General features: G+C 45.0%; 1 protein-coding gene across 1 annotated transcript in view; it reads left to right on the forward strand.

Moving 5' to 3' along the window:
• Positions 1-3,188: 3,188 nt before the first annotated feature.
• The window catches only part of LOC139333995 (ephrin-A4), a 32,747-nt gene continuing 19,122 nt past the window's right edge, over positions 3,189-16,813 (forward strand). The window contains exon 1 of the mRNA XM_070966724.1: positions 3,189-3,711. Within this exon, the coding sequence (XP_070822825.1) occupies positions 3,587-3,711 (125 nt within the window). The 5' untranslated portion in view covers positions 3,189-3,586. The remainder of the gene's footprint in view (positions 3,712-16,813) is intronic.

Raw genomic sequence — 16,813 nt, forward strand, 5'->3', positions numbered from 1 at the left:
AGGATGTGTTGTAGTGTAAAAGTGAGTATAGAGAAGAGTGACAGGCGAAGACAAGATATCTTATGGAAGAGCAGTAGTTCTCGAATGATGCGTGATAGACAAGCCGAGATGTGCATGAAACACGCAGACATGTGGCCGATCAAAATAGTACGGGACCAAAAATAGCGGGATTAAAGAGAAGACGGAGAATGGGGCCAGTCCCACTCCGTGTGTGTGTGTGTGTGTGTGACAGAAAGAGAGACAGAGTTATATAGGGAGAGCAGTGTGTTCATGCTGCGTGCGTGTGTTTAAGAAAAAGCCAGTGTGTGTGTGTAGGGTAGTTGATTACAGCTCCGGCGAGTGGCTTGGTGTCAGCCTGTATATGTGGAGATAACAGGATTAAGAGGCTACTGACACTACTGTACAAAAGCAATGGGGAGAGAAGAAGAAGTGATGGCGAGGGGAGCTTGAGCAGGAAAAAACGAGACGAATAGGAGAAAGAAAAATGAATGGGACCTAAAGGAATATTCCGCCTCGAATTCTGAAAACTCCTCTGGCATATAACATTAAATAAAAAGTGATAATTTAATGCAAAATGAATAAAAAACAATGAGAAATCATTTAAACAGATGGGTGACAGATGTGAATAAATGAGCTTCTGAAAGCCATACAGAGCACAAGGGGTCACTGAATGGTTTAATGAATGTAAAAATGGTATGAAACAAATCATGTGCCCTTCACAGTCCCAGGATCTCATGGGAAAAAAATAGCCCACCACTTCTCAAACCTCTTACCCCACATCCCATAACGCAGACAGCCCTGCAAATATGCACTTAAACTCTTGACAATGACACTAAAAACTAGTTCACACCTGGAGCAATGACAGAAATAATTTCTAGCTTTCAACGTGTTACAGACAACTGGAGAAAATCAATGCGGGCTCGGACATCGAGTCAATATTTTCACAAGCCATCTTCAGCTTGAGTCGAGCTTTTATTCGAGGCCAAAGTTCAAACAGTTATCCCCCCCAAAAAACTTTATGCATTTGCGTTTTTGTCTGTGCTCTTCTCACCGGTCTGAAGAGGGAGGAGCTCCGACGGGAAAATGTGATGTCACACACCTTTGTGCACCAATCATGGTTTAGGAATATTTTAATCAAAATGTGATGACAGTTGCTGTGCTGTTTTCTTATGCTGCCACTTTGAGTCAAACCTGATCAAGCGATACCCACAGGATTAAGCAAGTTAGAGTTTTGAGTGTCCTAAATAATACAGAAACCTTTTTTTTTCTTTTTTTTTTTCAAATGTAAACTTTAATGGTTCCTCATTTAGTCATAGCTCAAGTTTTGATGGGGCTTTATGTACATGAGTAAGGGAGTAATACTTGGTTTAGACTCTACAGAATAAGAGAAAATGTTTGCTGAGATAAAGTGTGCCAGGAGATGGGGGAAAAAACATATCTGACCAGTAATGAGAAGATCAATGAGAGGGGAGATTAGGACGGATGATGGATAGAGATTGAAGAAAAAAACAGGGAAAAGATTTTTGGAAAGAGTGCTGATAATGATGAATAGCAGAGACCTGGGAGTTGAAACAAATATTAAAGAAGAGGAAGAGATAGAGAGAGGGTTTGAGGGTGAAGAGAGGCTGGAAAGTTTCCTTTTTCTGCCTGTTTAGTTAAAACCACCATTAGTACGTGTGAAATCCATCAGCTTTGCAATCAACACAGCTCTTAATTTAGTGCATCATAACTGTAGATTTCAATTGGGGCTCCCATGGGGTAAATGAGACCACTTTTCTCCCCAGTCTAATCTGAGTCAAGGAGGGAAACTGGTCAATTTATAGTCTGAGACAGAAGAGTTAGCTGCAGGGCCACCGAATACTTAAACCGTTATGTTCTGCAGACAATTCCAAATTGAAAGTTAGAAAGGTTTTTCAGGGAGGGAGAGAGAGAGAGAGAGAGAGAATAAAATGAATTTTCAAATTATTATTAACCTCTGGCACTCTTACAAAATTTGTTAGGAACTGTCTGGGCTTACAGATCAATCAAAATGAGAGAGAGAGAGAGACCCCTGCAGAGCGAGCTACTCCTCTGTGGTCTACTCCACGTTTGCTGAGGGAGGGCTGGCTCGCTGGGGACAAATTAGCCACACAGGAGCACTGAGGCATCATGGGAAATTAATGATCAGGACCTCCAGGAAGTGAGCTAATGAGTCCTAGTGCCACACGTACATGTACACCATGAACCACACACACACATACATACACACGATAAAAGATGGGGGGGGGGGTCGGCAGAGAGGAAATAGCCAAATGTGCGGTTGCAGCAGCTACTAACACAAAGCTATCAATGTAACTTTGTCTGGATGAGTGATAGTGCTGGAACAATGGCAGGGTTAGTAAGCTCTCTCTCTCTCTCTCACTCACACACACACACACACACACACACACACACACACACACACACACACACACACACACACACACACACACACACACACACACACACACTTAGAGAATCAGATAATTAGAGAGGACCACCAGTGGCTTTCCCCATGGAGGCGTAGTGATTACTGTCACTACACCCTCCCCTGGGGCGACTGACAACAACCAGAGAATTAATACTTATCAACACACACAAACACACGCACACATACATGCAGACACACACCTCATATAGCCAAGTGGAGCCGAACTAAATGTGCATCTTGTGGAGGGCTTGTGGTGTTGCTCCCCACGGTTTGATGATCCTGTGTGTTGGGTACCTGAACGCCTCATTTTACCATGTGATGTTGCCCTACTTGGAGCTATACAGTCCTATAAGCTGGAAGGTTGGAAAGAAGGGAATAAAGTAGCAAGTGCCCATGCTGAATCTTGTGAAACAGCTGCACCGCACCGCTGGTGTACCTATGAGCAAGGCACCCAGCTGCTGCAAAGGAGAGTTTAACTAATCTGACTGTTCAGCTCCAGATCAGACATGTCAGGGGGGAGAAAAGTGGACAGAGGATCCTGATAAACTGGAACACTCACTGACAGACTGTCTCTCCACACCAGTCGGCGCACCTCACAAGCATTTAACTGTGCCTTACTGTATGGCACATCACCACACCCTTATGGGCTGATTGGTCCAAAGTTTCCCCGGCACCGCCCTCAGCTCCGCGGATCCGCCCTTCCAGCGCTCCGCAGCCTGTTGCTGCCAAACCAGCTGGCAGTTTCAACTTCAAATCTGACTCATTACTATATTCTGGAAACTCTGACCTGTAAATTCAGGTTTAGTCTCTCTTTTAGTCTGTCTTTCAGTGAAGAGATCTCAGTCTAAAACCATCATGCGGACCATGGACAAACTCAACCGCCTCTCACCTTCCACTCTGCAGCCTGTGATTTAACCTTTTTTTTTTTTTTTTAAGGGACTTTAATCAGTTTACCTTCATGCATCATGCGAAACTGCAGCAGCAGATGACGTAGAAGTGTTGCGTTTGTTCATGAGTTGGTGAAACTGCTGGAGGAAAGTTGTTCACCGAGCTCCTCCGCCGCCGGCTCTCCTCACCTGATTTGCACGCCACTCCCAGCCGGTGCAGAGCCTCTCCGCGGCCCCTGCGGCGGTCAGCATGGGCTCCCCAGCGTGGACTCCGGGAGCCCTGCCTGCCTGGAAAGCCACGGTTTTCCTCTTTAACATAATTTCAGCTGCTGTGGCCAAAAGACACGTCGTGTATTGGAATTCAACAAACACAAGGTGAGAAAACGCAGTGCGCGTAATGACGCTCGGTTCAGGGACAAAATGAGGTTGTGTCTCCTCCTTCTCTTCTCACTGCGAGCCAAATGAGGGTTTCATGTTAAGAGCAAAATTTGGCTCATTTCAGCCTACTTTGCACAGAACAAACCTGGCTGGTTTGAACTTGCAGTGCCGTGCCATTGCACAACTGCCACACTAATTCCTACTAAATGAGTCAGGCTTTAGTTGGTTTAAAGAATCTCTGCTATGCGACGGATCACGTCCTTGTGTACTTAATTGACGAGGGAAGCAGAGCAGGTATGATTACCTAAAACCTGGACTAACCCATAAGCTATCAGACAGGTATTTTAGTTAAATCACGAAGCCTGAACCCTGGAGTCTTGGGCTCATTTCAGTGGCCTGATCTCACCTTCCTCTGCAGCTGTAGGTACCTTTATCACAATGACTACACTCTAACCCTGGCTTTCACCTGTCCTCTGCGTTTTGGAGTTAGTGATTATGCCACTTATGTAATGCCAGAAGTAAGGGTTTCTTCTTAAGTGTTTGTTCTGAACAGTGTCCTAGATAGCACTCTGAGGACACAGGTGTATATTAAAGGCTAAAGTGCTGCTGTGCGAATATGTAGTTAGGTAATGGGAAGATGTGTGTGAGCGTGTGTTTGTGAGTGTGTGTAATGGCTTGATTGGGGCCATTAGCAAGGCACAGTCAGGCTCACCTGCTGATCCAGGTGTTCTAGTCTGGCTAATTTAAGGGTTGAGGTGGAAGACCTGCAGGGCCAGTAGGGCTACTGCCCAAAATAACAGTTGCCATTCTCTCACTTGCTTATTTAGAGACTCTCGCTCTCTGCAAGGCCCGATTCCCCAAACACTCTTTCAGATGAATGACCTTTTTACTTAATAGCCGTTGGCCACAGAGACCACTTTGTCAGTCACAGTTTTGTCATGTATTTTACATTTGTGGATGCACAAAATGTGACAGAAATATGACTCCTGGGGCTGCTAATTTCCCCAAGGGCTCCTTTGTCAGGTCTGCAGGACTCATCCTGTGCTGGAGTCAGCTGAGGTTCTATCCAGTGTGTCCAGGCGGGTAAAACCCAGTCCAGTAATTGGGATCCAGCAGAAATGTGTTGGGGAGGAACACTGTGAGGATTAGGAAGCACCTTCTTGTTCCCCAGAGATTCAGGGTTGAATGGTCACAGCCTGTGGCAGGGCCACACAGTTGGCTGCAACACCACACAATCACAATGCCATCAGCATCACGGCGGAGGGTAACCCACTGTGGCAGAGAATCACTCTCATCAGCAACACCACCCAATCACAAAGCTATCAGCAGAGCTGTGATGCTGCGCCCGGTTCAGAATCCCCTGGGTTTACAGCTAGGACTCTTTCTCATTCCTCCTCTCCACTCCTCTCCTCTCCTCTCCTCACTCTTCATTACCTCCCTTGTTACATCCCGCTCTCCTTTTCATTTTTTTTTTGTCTCCGCCCCCTCCTCACTCCTCCTTCGCGCCCTTTATCTTTCACGACTCCCTCCTGTCCAATGATGGATATTGGCAGTGTGATTAGTTGAGTTTCAGTCATTCTCCCATACCATATTTTCTATTAGCTGCCAGCCAGCCAGCCAGGTTGTCCTGAGGCCTGTAAATGCAGCCTGGTGCAGGAAAAGGAGCACAGGGACAGGAGAGCGGTGCTTTTGTTGGCTTGGCGCTACACCGCAGACTCCAGGGTTCCACTCATTGCTCATGGTACAAAAGGCATTCTGGATCACAAAATACATAAATACATTTGGCTTTTTGTTTAGTTTGGTCTGTTGCTTAAAGCTGCTCCAATCCATATTTTTATATGAACAATGGATCCGGTGATGTAGTGTGAAAGGGGATGCTTCACAAGAGAATTACCATCTGACTCTGGTTTAACAGCAGGAACGTCACTGTTCTGGTTCAGTTTCCATGCTTTCATCAGCGTTGCTTCTATAAACCCACTGTGAGCTACCTGCTCAGCACCAAATAGCAGAAGGGCTTGGACTCAGAAAAGAGAGAAATTTGGACTCATATTTGCCAGGCTGCCAGAAACAAGACTTAAAATCCATGCTAATGTTGCCTCATGTCTGTATACAGGTTTACATATTGTGGCTTAAATTTATTGGACTATATTGGCAGAGTGATGTTGATGTGGCCCTTGTGCTCGCTTCTGTCGGCCCATCCTTCATTTGTAAATGTTATTAATGAATGCTGAACTTATGAGAGAGCTGAAAGCCCAGGAATTGAGACCAGTTTATTCATGGCTTCATTATTCCTGCTATCCTGGACACTGGAAAAGCAGCTAAAGAGGAGCTAGCTGCTGTTCCAGACATCACATTAGAGAATCAGCTCGTATTTAACGTAACTGTAGCTGGTGAGCAAACAGGTTCCTTTTAATAAAGATGACAGAAAACATTCCCTGTCTATCACCTTTCCTTCGACACCTAGATTTATGGTTTTAATGAAGCAGGGGCAGTGAAGTGGAGACCGGAGGGCCTTGTTGCTCTGCTTTTTGCTGGTTAATACGGCTGTAACAAAGGCTCAGCGAAACACTTAAACTGGCACACATTTAGCACCCTCCACGTTGAAAGATGGGCCTCCAAAATGGAAGTGATGGACTGACTGCAGGGTCGGCGTTGAACATGGTGGAGTCAGATACCCTGGCCTCTTTCATTGTGGGGCACAAGTGGTCCGATTGCCCTCTTTTATGATTTTATGAACTGGGTTTTACGATCGTTCTCGATTTTATTACTGTGTTTCTCTCAGAGCGATAGTTCCTTATTAGAGGAGAAATTATTTTTTGCTTCCTGGAGCAGTTAAAGGTTAGTAAAATATTATAACCATAGTGCTTTAAGCTTGAGTGTGTGTTTGCACGTGTGCTGATATACCTCAGCTCTCCCCCGAGTCGGGGGCTCCGACTAGTTTATTGGTATATTAAGCCTCCTCCTCTGTACCAGGGTGTGCTTTAAAACTTGTTGGACCAAATAAGTTGACCAGCCTATTTGCTGATACAACAGTGTCCGCCTCTTGTGCTACATTCATCCTCATAAATTCACTCAAGATCTGTCGGAAAGTTTACTCAGAGCACCAGAACTTTAAGGATTGAATTACCTTTTTTTTTCTTTTTTTGCAATGCCTTGAAAGAGGCTTTTACCATCTATATATGTGCTGCTCATACATCTGTAACAAGAATAAATGTCACCCAAACCTGAACCTTAAATAAGCTACTCCATTTCCTTGTCCTCTGACTTACCCTTGCTCTTGGCTCACACCTCTGCCACTGCTTTCCCTCTTATCCGACATGGCAGGAGGCTTGTTTCAACAGTTCCTCTGGATCACAGCTCAAACATTAGACTCTTGTTTCCTGACTGCTCTTGTCTTTTCTTTCCTGCAGAACGTCGGATTAGCTTGGTGTTAATTGGAGATTTCACCGTTTACATAGAGACGTACTGCAAAATAGCAATATCATAACCAATTCCTCCTACCTGTGCGCCTTCTTGCTCACACTTGAACTCACTCTGCAAGTTTGGACACAGACCTTAAAGCATGTTAACCAACGCCAAACCCATCCAGACCTCTTTGAACACACTCACTCTCTCTCTCTCTTCCTGTCTGTATCTCTCTCCCCTCTTCTGACGCAAGCTTGGGGTGAGCTCCAAGCCAGCGAAGCATGTTTAAACGGTGCGTGGGGAGATGAATATTTGTATTGGTTTTCTGTATCTTTATTGAAAGCACCCCTCATAAGTCTTCCGTGTAATCTCCGCTCTGTTTATGCATCATTTCCCTCTGTGTGTGCGCTCATGAATGATCCAGTTTAAATACCAAAGTAAATCACATTCTGCATACCATACCTTCACTCAGGCACACACGCGCACACAATCTGATCACATGCAGCATACAGTAAAGTGAAACCAGACGGTGTTTGTAATTGTGTCTCGTCACAAGAGATGATTATACTTCTGGATTGATTTCTTTTTTTTATTTATTTTTTATCATTTCTTCGCCGGTCGGCCTGTCTGTGCCCACTCCTCAGTTGTGTGCGTGTGCATGCAGATGAATATATTTCTCGCACTGTCTGCTATCTCTCCTCTCTGTGTCTGTCTCTGTACTAATCTCTGTCTTCCCCTGGTAAATGATTAACATGGAGAACCTGGCTGAACTATAATCAACAAACCCACAGTGAGGTAATTACCACTTTATTCCCTGTCCTGCTAACAAAGCAATCTCTCCCTCCCTCCCTCTCTCTCTCTCTCTCTCTCTTCATGTCTCTGTCTCTCTCTCCTCTCTCTCCTCATCTGTCATCTCGCTGTATCAATGTCTCTCTCCCCTTTCCGTGTCAATGCCTATTGTCTCACTGGCTGCGGTCTGCGGAGATCCAGAGATGCGTCTGCGAGCGCGATTGTGTGCCTTATCTGTCTTTGTAAATGTGTTTTGTCTGTTTGTTTGTGGTATTGAGTGTATTATCTGGAGGTAAACTGTGGATGAGTTAACTGTGTGTACACTTGAGCTTCTTCATCTCTGTCGGAAAACAATGCGAGGGAGTGATTTTAGTGATTTGTACGCCAGTGAATTGACATTTGGTGCCATCGTTGTCGGCTGAACTTCATTTCAGTGGAACAATTGCTCCACGAGAGGTGTGTGTGTGTGTTTGGAACTGACCTGCTGGCTCGCATGAAAAGGGAACTCTTTGCTTCCTTGAGAAGAGATAAATTTCAGTGGAAAAACAAAACCCAGAAATGCACCAGGATGCCCGGCCACTTTAAAACACTCAGGGTTATGATTCATGCGTGATCTCGCGCATGATTCATGTTTTTTTACTAGATTGTTGTTGTTGTTTTTTTTCAGATTTCTCTTCAACTCACAGTGAGTTGTGAAAGTGGCTTTTACTGGAAAAATCCTCAGTTCCGGCCAGCGGTGTGTGGCTGTGGGAACATACCAACCGCTGCGCCGGCCCCTCGTCTAAATAGGTCATTGTTTTGTTTCCACCCGTTAGTTGATTTTAGGTGTGACTGAAGTGTTGGAGGGAAAAGGCGTGCTACTGCCTTTGGATGCTTGGTTTTTTTAAAGGTGGGGCGTGCTGATAGAGTCTTGCGCAGCCACGTGTTTTGCTCTCAAGTGTCACGTGACCTCAATTTATGAAGTATTTCAGGTGAACCTTTACACAAATGGCTACAGGTTACTACCCACTGTACTGACACCGCCTCCTTCTTATCTGTGTATCTGTGTGAAATCTGTAATCCTCCATTTGGTGTTTAGTGTCATATTATACCCCAGAATGAAACCAACATAAAAGTTGCACAACAAAACTAATCTTGCAGAGATATGCGCACACACACACACACACACACACACACACACACACACGTGCACGCACACACACAGGAAGACTCAAGCACACTGTGTTGAAAATGAGGTTTGGGCAGAGGCCTAGCCGTGAGGATGACTGTATTAAAATGGATCAGATAGTCACAGTGCAGCTCGGAGCCGTCAGAGCAGACATGGTGTACAAGCATGAAAGGACGGCCGCTCTCTCCTCCTGGTCAGGATATTTAGTCAATCGATACCAATTTAACACCCAGATATTATCGCCGGCTTCTCGCATTATCGCTAGACTGCATATGGACCCATCCCTTTCCCAATTTCTCTCCCCACGCCGCCCTGTTTCTCTGTGTACACACATACATCAATATTAGGTTGCATTAAGCTGTAATAAGTTGTATTGTATGAATGTCTCCAAGTGGGGTGGAACAGCTGTGGAATGAAATGAGGTTCAGTGTTGTCTGCCGCTCGGTTGGCACAGCACAGCCCGGCTTTGGCACAAAATGGCTGCTGGTGCCGTACGTGTGTGAAGAGGGCGGTTATGGTCGTTAAGGGCTGTTGGTGAGCGCTGAGCGGGAGCGCATTCATTCATTCATGGCACACAATGAGCTGGCATTGTTGTAGGTGTCCCGCCAACTGTGTATTTCTTTGACATACAAAACAGCAATTAAATTGTAGCGTGAGAATATGTACACTCAAAAATGTGGGAAACACTATCAACTTAAGCTTCGGCAAAATAACACAGTCTGCTCGTTGTTTAGCCAACATGCGCGTTTTGGAGTTACACACACACACGTGCACGCGCACACACACACACACACACACACACACGTGCATGCAGACACAGGCAGACACACAATCTCAAGTACATATAACCTCGCACAATGCTCTTCCACTCAGCTCAGAAATCCTGCCAAGAGGCAACCTGGGAATTCCCTGAGACAGAAATTGAATTAGTATTGACCCAGGCAGAGCAAAAGGCTGTAGCAGAAACCTGGATTATTGTACCACACAAGGTCCTCGCTGCCAGGAGGACAGTGAGACATGTTTGCTATCACACCTCAGGGCTTCAGAGGTGTTTACGGGCAGTCGCTCCAAAAGTTCTTTACATTGCCTTCATGGTGTCACAGATGATGTTCAGCAGCACAATAGCTTTTGGATGTGAGCGTCCGCTTTGCTCAACAAACCCGACGACGCCTGCGAAGAAACTCTTTGTTATTCATAGGAACTTGTGAAGCATATTGATACAAGTCTCCCACTGCACAATGATTTCCTTTTGTTTTGGTCACTACATGAGCCCCGTTGCGAGCAGCCAGGAAGGCGCTCCGTTGAATGTTCTGCACAAGTCAGTCAATCTCGTGTGCAGCAGCCGTGTTGCCGGTCAGATCAGAAGATCGCAAGCCACAAATTTGGAGACACAGTGCTAAAGAGAAGGGTGCATGTGGGCGACACACTTCTGGTTAATGTGCATATTGGCTTTAATAATGCAATATGTCAGTGTGTAACCAGCAGCTCAAGGAACCTGATTGTACTTAATACTGTTCTTTGTCCATAATTGTTCCAGTCACAAAGTGGCTGGCAAAAATGACAAAGTTGTTTTTTTTTTTTTTTAATAATAGCATGGAAAGGCATGAAGGATAAAATGTACTTTGCTTTTTAATGAAATCATACAAATTCTATTACAGGCCTGCACCCACTGGAGGAAAAGTAGGAAATAACTAGTAAAGAGCAGAAAATACAATGCACATATTCTCCGGTCTTTGCTCTCTTTGACCTGCCCGCTCGTCAGCCATTATGTATTGATTAGTATTTACTGATCATGTCCTCTGCTGGTCATTTAAAACCCATCTCGTGAACGAGCACGCACAGCCGGGTTGCCAGTGTGTCTTGAGAGAGATGGTGTGTGTCCAGAAGCCGCAGAGGACAAATTAGGAGTGGCCATCTTCACACAAGAACAGTCTTTATGGACTAATAAACCTGCTATAAAACACAGCTCCTCCACACTTTTTCTAGACACAACAAAGAGACACTTGGGTAAACAAAATCTTGAAGGGGTGTGAGCGCGGGCGTGTGTGTGTCCAGGGGGTGTACACTTCTGTGTATGGCACTTTTTTTCTAAATGATTCTGCTGATCAGAATAACTTTCTCATAGTTGAAAAGGGGACTTCAAGTAATATTCTCAGTTCCTAAAAAAACACCTTTCATCCGGTGCTTTGTGATTTCCAGAGGAGATGGATGACATGACAGATTTTGCACAGGTATTTTGAATCTGCTATATGATTTTTTTTGGAGGCTTTTCCGTAGTGGAACAAAAACTAATATTATTTTGGCATTGCCTCCCAGAAGTATGGCAGCACAGCCTACTTTCCGGCCCCCAGTGATGTGAAAGACACACACACACACTCCCCTGTTTCTTTTTGGGCTGGCATACACATACCACACACCACATATGAATACGCACACACTCCCTCTCTTCTTCCCTTTTTTCTCATCCTCCCCCAGAGATTGTGAAAACATTAGACCTGCAGTGGAGGGAGCGAGGGATGGAGAACGCGTTAAGGGGAGGGTGGTAGAGAAAGAGTCAACAGATTTCAACTCCCAAAACAGCTCGGGAAGGCCCCAAGGGATGGAGGGATGAGGTGAGAGGGAGAGAGGGAGAGAGGGAAGAAAGCATGTCAGCAGGTATTACTATCACTGTCACAAGCAGGCGTGAGGCGCCCCCCCCCCTCCTCCGCCCCTCCCTCCCTACCAGCACACACACACAGGGGCTCACACACACTCTGTGGCGTAGGCTTGTATACAGGTGTGGTACAGAAACACACACACACGCAGTACTAATAGTACCATCGCTCTGCTTACATACACACTCACACATGGCTACTCGGACTCTGGGGAGAGTCCCAGTAGGAATCACACCCCATTTAGACCTGACAATGCTTTGACAATGGTTTGTCAGTGTGTGTGTGTGTGTGTGTGTGTGTGTGTGTGTGTGTGTGTGTGTGTGTGTGTGTGTGTGTGTGTGTGTGTGTGTGTGTGTGTGTGTGTGTGTGTGTGTGAGATTTAAGCATACCATGTATGGTTATGGCTTTACCTGTTTAAAAAAGGGCAAAACATGAATGGAATGTGGTATCATATGCTTATTCAAACATGCCTGCACACAGGTTTTTTTGAGGCTTACAGTAAGATGATGAGATATGGTTTTGGTATGTCTGTATGTCTGTGTGTGCGCGCGCGTGTGTGTGTGTACTTGTACATCTGTCTTTGTGAGAATCAGTTTGAGTTTTAGACCTTGGGAGTGGGGACATTTTTGTAAAGTAAGGACATTTTGGCTGATCATCTCGGACAGACCATCAGAGGGCTGTTAGAGGGGTCAGTCTCAGTTTTAAGGTTTAGGTTAGAGTGAGGTTTAGGTTTGGGATAGGTTTGGGTGAAAGCGCAGTGCTCTTGGGGGAGCACTGTGAGGGGCACGGACTCTCGCGGGGTGTGGGGATCCAAAGGATATTGGGACCCTTCTTATTTTTGGGATCAAAAGATGGTTGATCCTTAAAAGAAATACTTAAAAACCTGGCCAAGTGAATTGTTTAAAAATGCATGGTGGATTGGGCAACGGTGCAGGCCAGCAGTGGGAACTTGTATATTTATCAAAATACCCCATCTTTCCAGGGTCTCTGCCATACTATTTGGGGCTGTCACCACTTAAAAAGAGCAAGCTTTATACATGATATTAAGATGTAAATAAAATAAGTGCTGGGCTTGGATTTAAGAGGGCAGACATAAAACAAGAGGGGTTAGTAAAATATAAGTGCTAAAAAAGTGCATTCAAGGTTAGGGACAGGGTTAGGCTCAGGGTTAGGGTTAGACATTTAGCTGTGATGGTTAAGGTTAGGGTAAGGGGCTGGGGAATGCATTATGTTAGTGAGTGTCCTCACAAGGATAGAAGTGCAAACCTGTGTGTGTGTGTGCACGCGAGCATGTGTATGTTTGTGTGAGTGTGTGCCAGCATATTTGGCTGTGTTATTTTTGTAGCAATAACCAGTACCACATGATTTTCGGGTGTGCAGTAATGCGCAGCTTGATCTCTGTCTCCTGGTGCTCCGACTGCTATTTTTTCTCTCTGCTTCCTTTTCTTTTTTCTGCCCTCCGCTCCTCTTTTCTCAACATTTTGTTCCAATCAAATCTTTTATTTATGAGTTTGAGTGAATGTGGACTTTTTTTCCACCAGAATTAGTTCTTTGATCAGTCTGCCGTTGTGCAGCTAGATGAGTGGTATCTGTTCACCCTCTACTGTATCCACCTTTTTATCGCAGTACGGTGCATATGTTATTGCTTTTGTAGGAATCTAAGGTACCTTGTTAGCTTGTACCATTTACTACAGTGACAGGCTGCTGACATGTTAGTATGCAGAGTAGCAAGTTAAATACTGGACATACTGTATAATGTACCTTTCCTTGAGGCTAAGTTTATTAAATTGTGTCATCAATTGAAAATGTTTATTCATATATTTTTTTAAAGATTTTTTTCATGTAAACTGTATTTTTTTAATGAATTGCTCTCTGTCACTGTCCAAAAGTATGCTTTGTTGTATTCATCAGAAATGATCAAATGGTTGTAATTCACAGTCTGAGAGCATCCAGAGTAGTGGTGGTATTTTTGTGCTGAATGGAAGAGGGGAAATAGCCTTGTCCCAAATCTCCATAGCTATGGCCTTGTAGCAGGAGAACTCATGAATCTCATTGCTCTCCTATTCAGCTGGAAATGGAGTTCCTGTACGCAGCGCGCTTCTCAAAACACTGGAGCAGACGCTCCGTGTTTATGATTGTAGAATTAATCTGTGTGTTCTCCTAAAAATACACCTGCTGACAAATGCCTAGTCATGAAAGTCAGAAAACCCCTTACTCACTACATTTTTTACATTTAAGGAGGTTCCCTGATGGATTTCCTTTCAGAACGGAAAATTGTTGTGAGCAGTGTTGTTCTTCATCAGAGGCAGACACTGAATACCTAAACAAGCTGACTTTTCTGTGGCATTTGCTTACATTGCAGCTGATTTCCAGTAGACTTCCTATCAAGCAAAAACACTCACCCACACTGTACCTCGTGCGTGTTAATCTTGTAATTTTGGGTCACTGTGGTTCGTTACTAAGTAGCGACCAGTCATCTTTAATCCCATATTAATCAGTTAATCCCAATCCAGTGTCAGGCTGTTGTTCGCCCTGCGCGAGACTGTCGTCTGCACCTCTCCTTGTGACCCTCACCACTTCCTTCCTCTGCGCTCCTAAACCTCCTTCCCGCTTATTGTGTCTGAACCCTTCATCAGTGTTGTGGAACTCAACTTGCCTCTCTAAGAAATTCAGGGGCATCCGGCCTTGAGGCAAAGAATGGCATCCAGTTATATCAGCCCAAATGTTAAAAGCATGAATGTTAATCCACACGCTGTAAAGCAATGGATAATCTAATGTACTGGAGCTGAATGTACTGTTGTGAGTTTATAAATAAGACCCATTTGTTTAAGTTTTGATGTCAAATGGACTGATTTTGCTAAAAGAATCCCTCCTTTGAGGAGATGGATATTAGACATCAGTGTAAGCATCCTGCCTCTGGTGTGCATGTGTGTTCATGTGTGTGAGGGCGGGGCGGGTGGGTGGCTGTGCGTGACTAGAACAGGACAAAGCTGGCTGCCTTGAGGGGGGAATAAGGGGGACCTTCCATACCCCCGACGCACAGAGCGATATGAATCTTAACCGATGTGACGGAGAAAGATGGAGAGGGAGAGAGAGGCATGGATCGGCTGCGAGGCAGAGAGAGGGAAGGGGCCAGTTTAGACTCCTGGGATTCCAAAGCAGTGACCGTGAAAGTGCTTAGATAAACAGAGAGAAAGACGGGGGGGGGGGGGTGAAGTGGGTGAAATAGTGGTGGAAGAAGCAATGGAGGGAAGAGAGGAGGAGAAGGTGTAGGCACGCTGACAGGGGGAGGAAATGAGACCCTGCTGAAGATGGGGTGGAAGAAAGCAGATGGGAGTGAAACCAAGTATAGAAGTTTTTAAATAAGTTCACCAGGAGTCAGAGCGACTGAAAGGAAGCGGCTTACTCTATTTACTCCTTAACTCTCGTGCCTCTTCTTCTCCTCCATCTTCTCCTTTCCTCTCCTTCCCTCTCTTTAAATAATTCAGGTCTGTTGGCTGTATTAGGCCAGGTTTCCTTGACATGTCTTAACTCCTGTGTGTGTGTGTGTGTGTGTGTGTGTGTGTGTGTGTGTGTGTGTGTGTGTGTGTGTGTGTGTGTGTGTGTGTGTGTGTGTGTGTGTGTGTGTGTGTCTGACTGAGTGACTGAAGGGCGTCTTTAGCCCTCCAACAGGCCATTCCTTTGCTAACATCCACCAAATAATCAGACGCAGAGGGAAAGCGAGGGGGAACGCACACCTGGGGTGAATGGTGTGTGCTGCCTATCCAGCGCTGACCTTCACATCACAAAGAGAGAGACAAAACCAGAGTACAAGAATGGGAAAGCAAGAGTGTCTATGGCATCAGAAGTGTGACCCACTTAGTAAATGATGGATTCTCAAAGCCAGGTCTGATTTATTGGCTGAGTGTATTTGCTTTGCGAGCGCCCTTTTCACTACGGTGAAGAGTGTACGTGTGTGTCTGCGTATGTGTGTTTTACGGGTTGTTGTTGGCATGTCCTCCTTAACCCACTTTCACAGGTGGGCCTTGCTGAAAGACCGGGAACACAGATAGTTAGGTATAGTTAATATAATAGATGAGGGTGTAGAGCGCATACTGCTATGACGAGGAAAAAGGTAATCAGCACATGAAATGACTTTGAAAGAACAAAACTATAAAGTGTTGCTAGTAAAGCTGTTTATTGTTCGAGGTGACAGATAGCACCATCTCACGGAAAAAGCACTTTACTGATGTATCATAATTACAAACAGTGCTATAAAGATGGGCCGCATTTGGTTGAATGCCAATTAGCAGCATTTGTTGCCGACTACACAAACAGCACTTTAGTGTGAGTTTTTACAGCAGCTGACAGCTCCAAAGTGGTCAGATCGTCTTTACCCAACATTGTAACAAAAACAAACGCCTTTTGTGATTTGAAGGGGAAACAAAAAGTCTGATGCAGATGTACAATGCAGACAATGACAGGCAAGCCACGCTGGAAAGAGGGCCAGAGATGACAAGTTTACACTAAATGATGACTATCGGTTAATCTGCTTCTCCGATGAATTGTTTGGTGTGATAGATGTCAGAAAATAGTGAATGAGGACGTCTTGTTTTGTCTGAATAATAACTGTTTCAGCTTTAAACCGTCACATGCTGTACATGATGTTTTTATATTTAAATCACTGTAGATATGTGTTTTTAGAATCAACAGAAAAAGAGATCCCCCTTGACCAAACACCACCTTCCCCACTGGCACAAACCCAATACGACTAACCTTTGTGTCAGTGGTATTTACTCCAGCTACAACATTAATTTGTCTACACCCTCTCTTTAGCGGGACTTATCTGCTCTTTCACTGTGTGCAAAGCTGACGGGCCCAAACAGCAAAGTTAGTACATAAACATGAGACAAATGATGTTGACACAGTGGATCAGCGCAGCTGCCACTTTGTAGCAATACGCTGTGATAGATTTCATAAATAGTTTGAATCATGGCTTTTTGTGTCCACCCATCATAGCTGTCACTGTCCTGCTCCCCCCTCCGTCCGTCCCGTCAGTGTCTGAGCGGTGAGGTACTGCAGCTATATTGAGGTTTATGCATCC

The sequence above is a fragment of the Chaetodon trifascialis genome, chromosome 7, assembly GCF_039877785.1.
Source record: "Chaetodon trifascialis isolate fChaTrf1 chromosome 7, fChaTrf1.hap1, whole genome shotgun sequence".
Classification (NCBI taxonomy): domain Eukaryota; kingdom Metazoa; phylum Chordata; class Actinopteri; order Chaetodontiformes; family Chaetodontidae; genus Chaetodon; species Chaetodon trifascialis.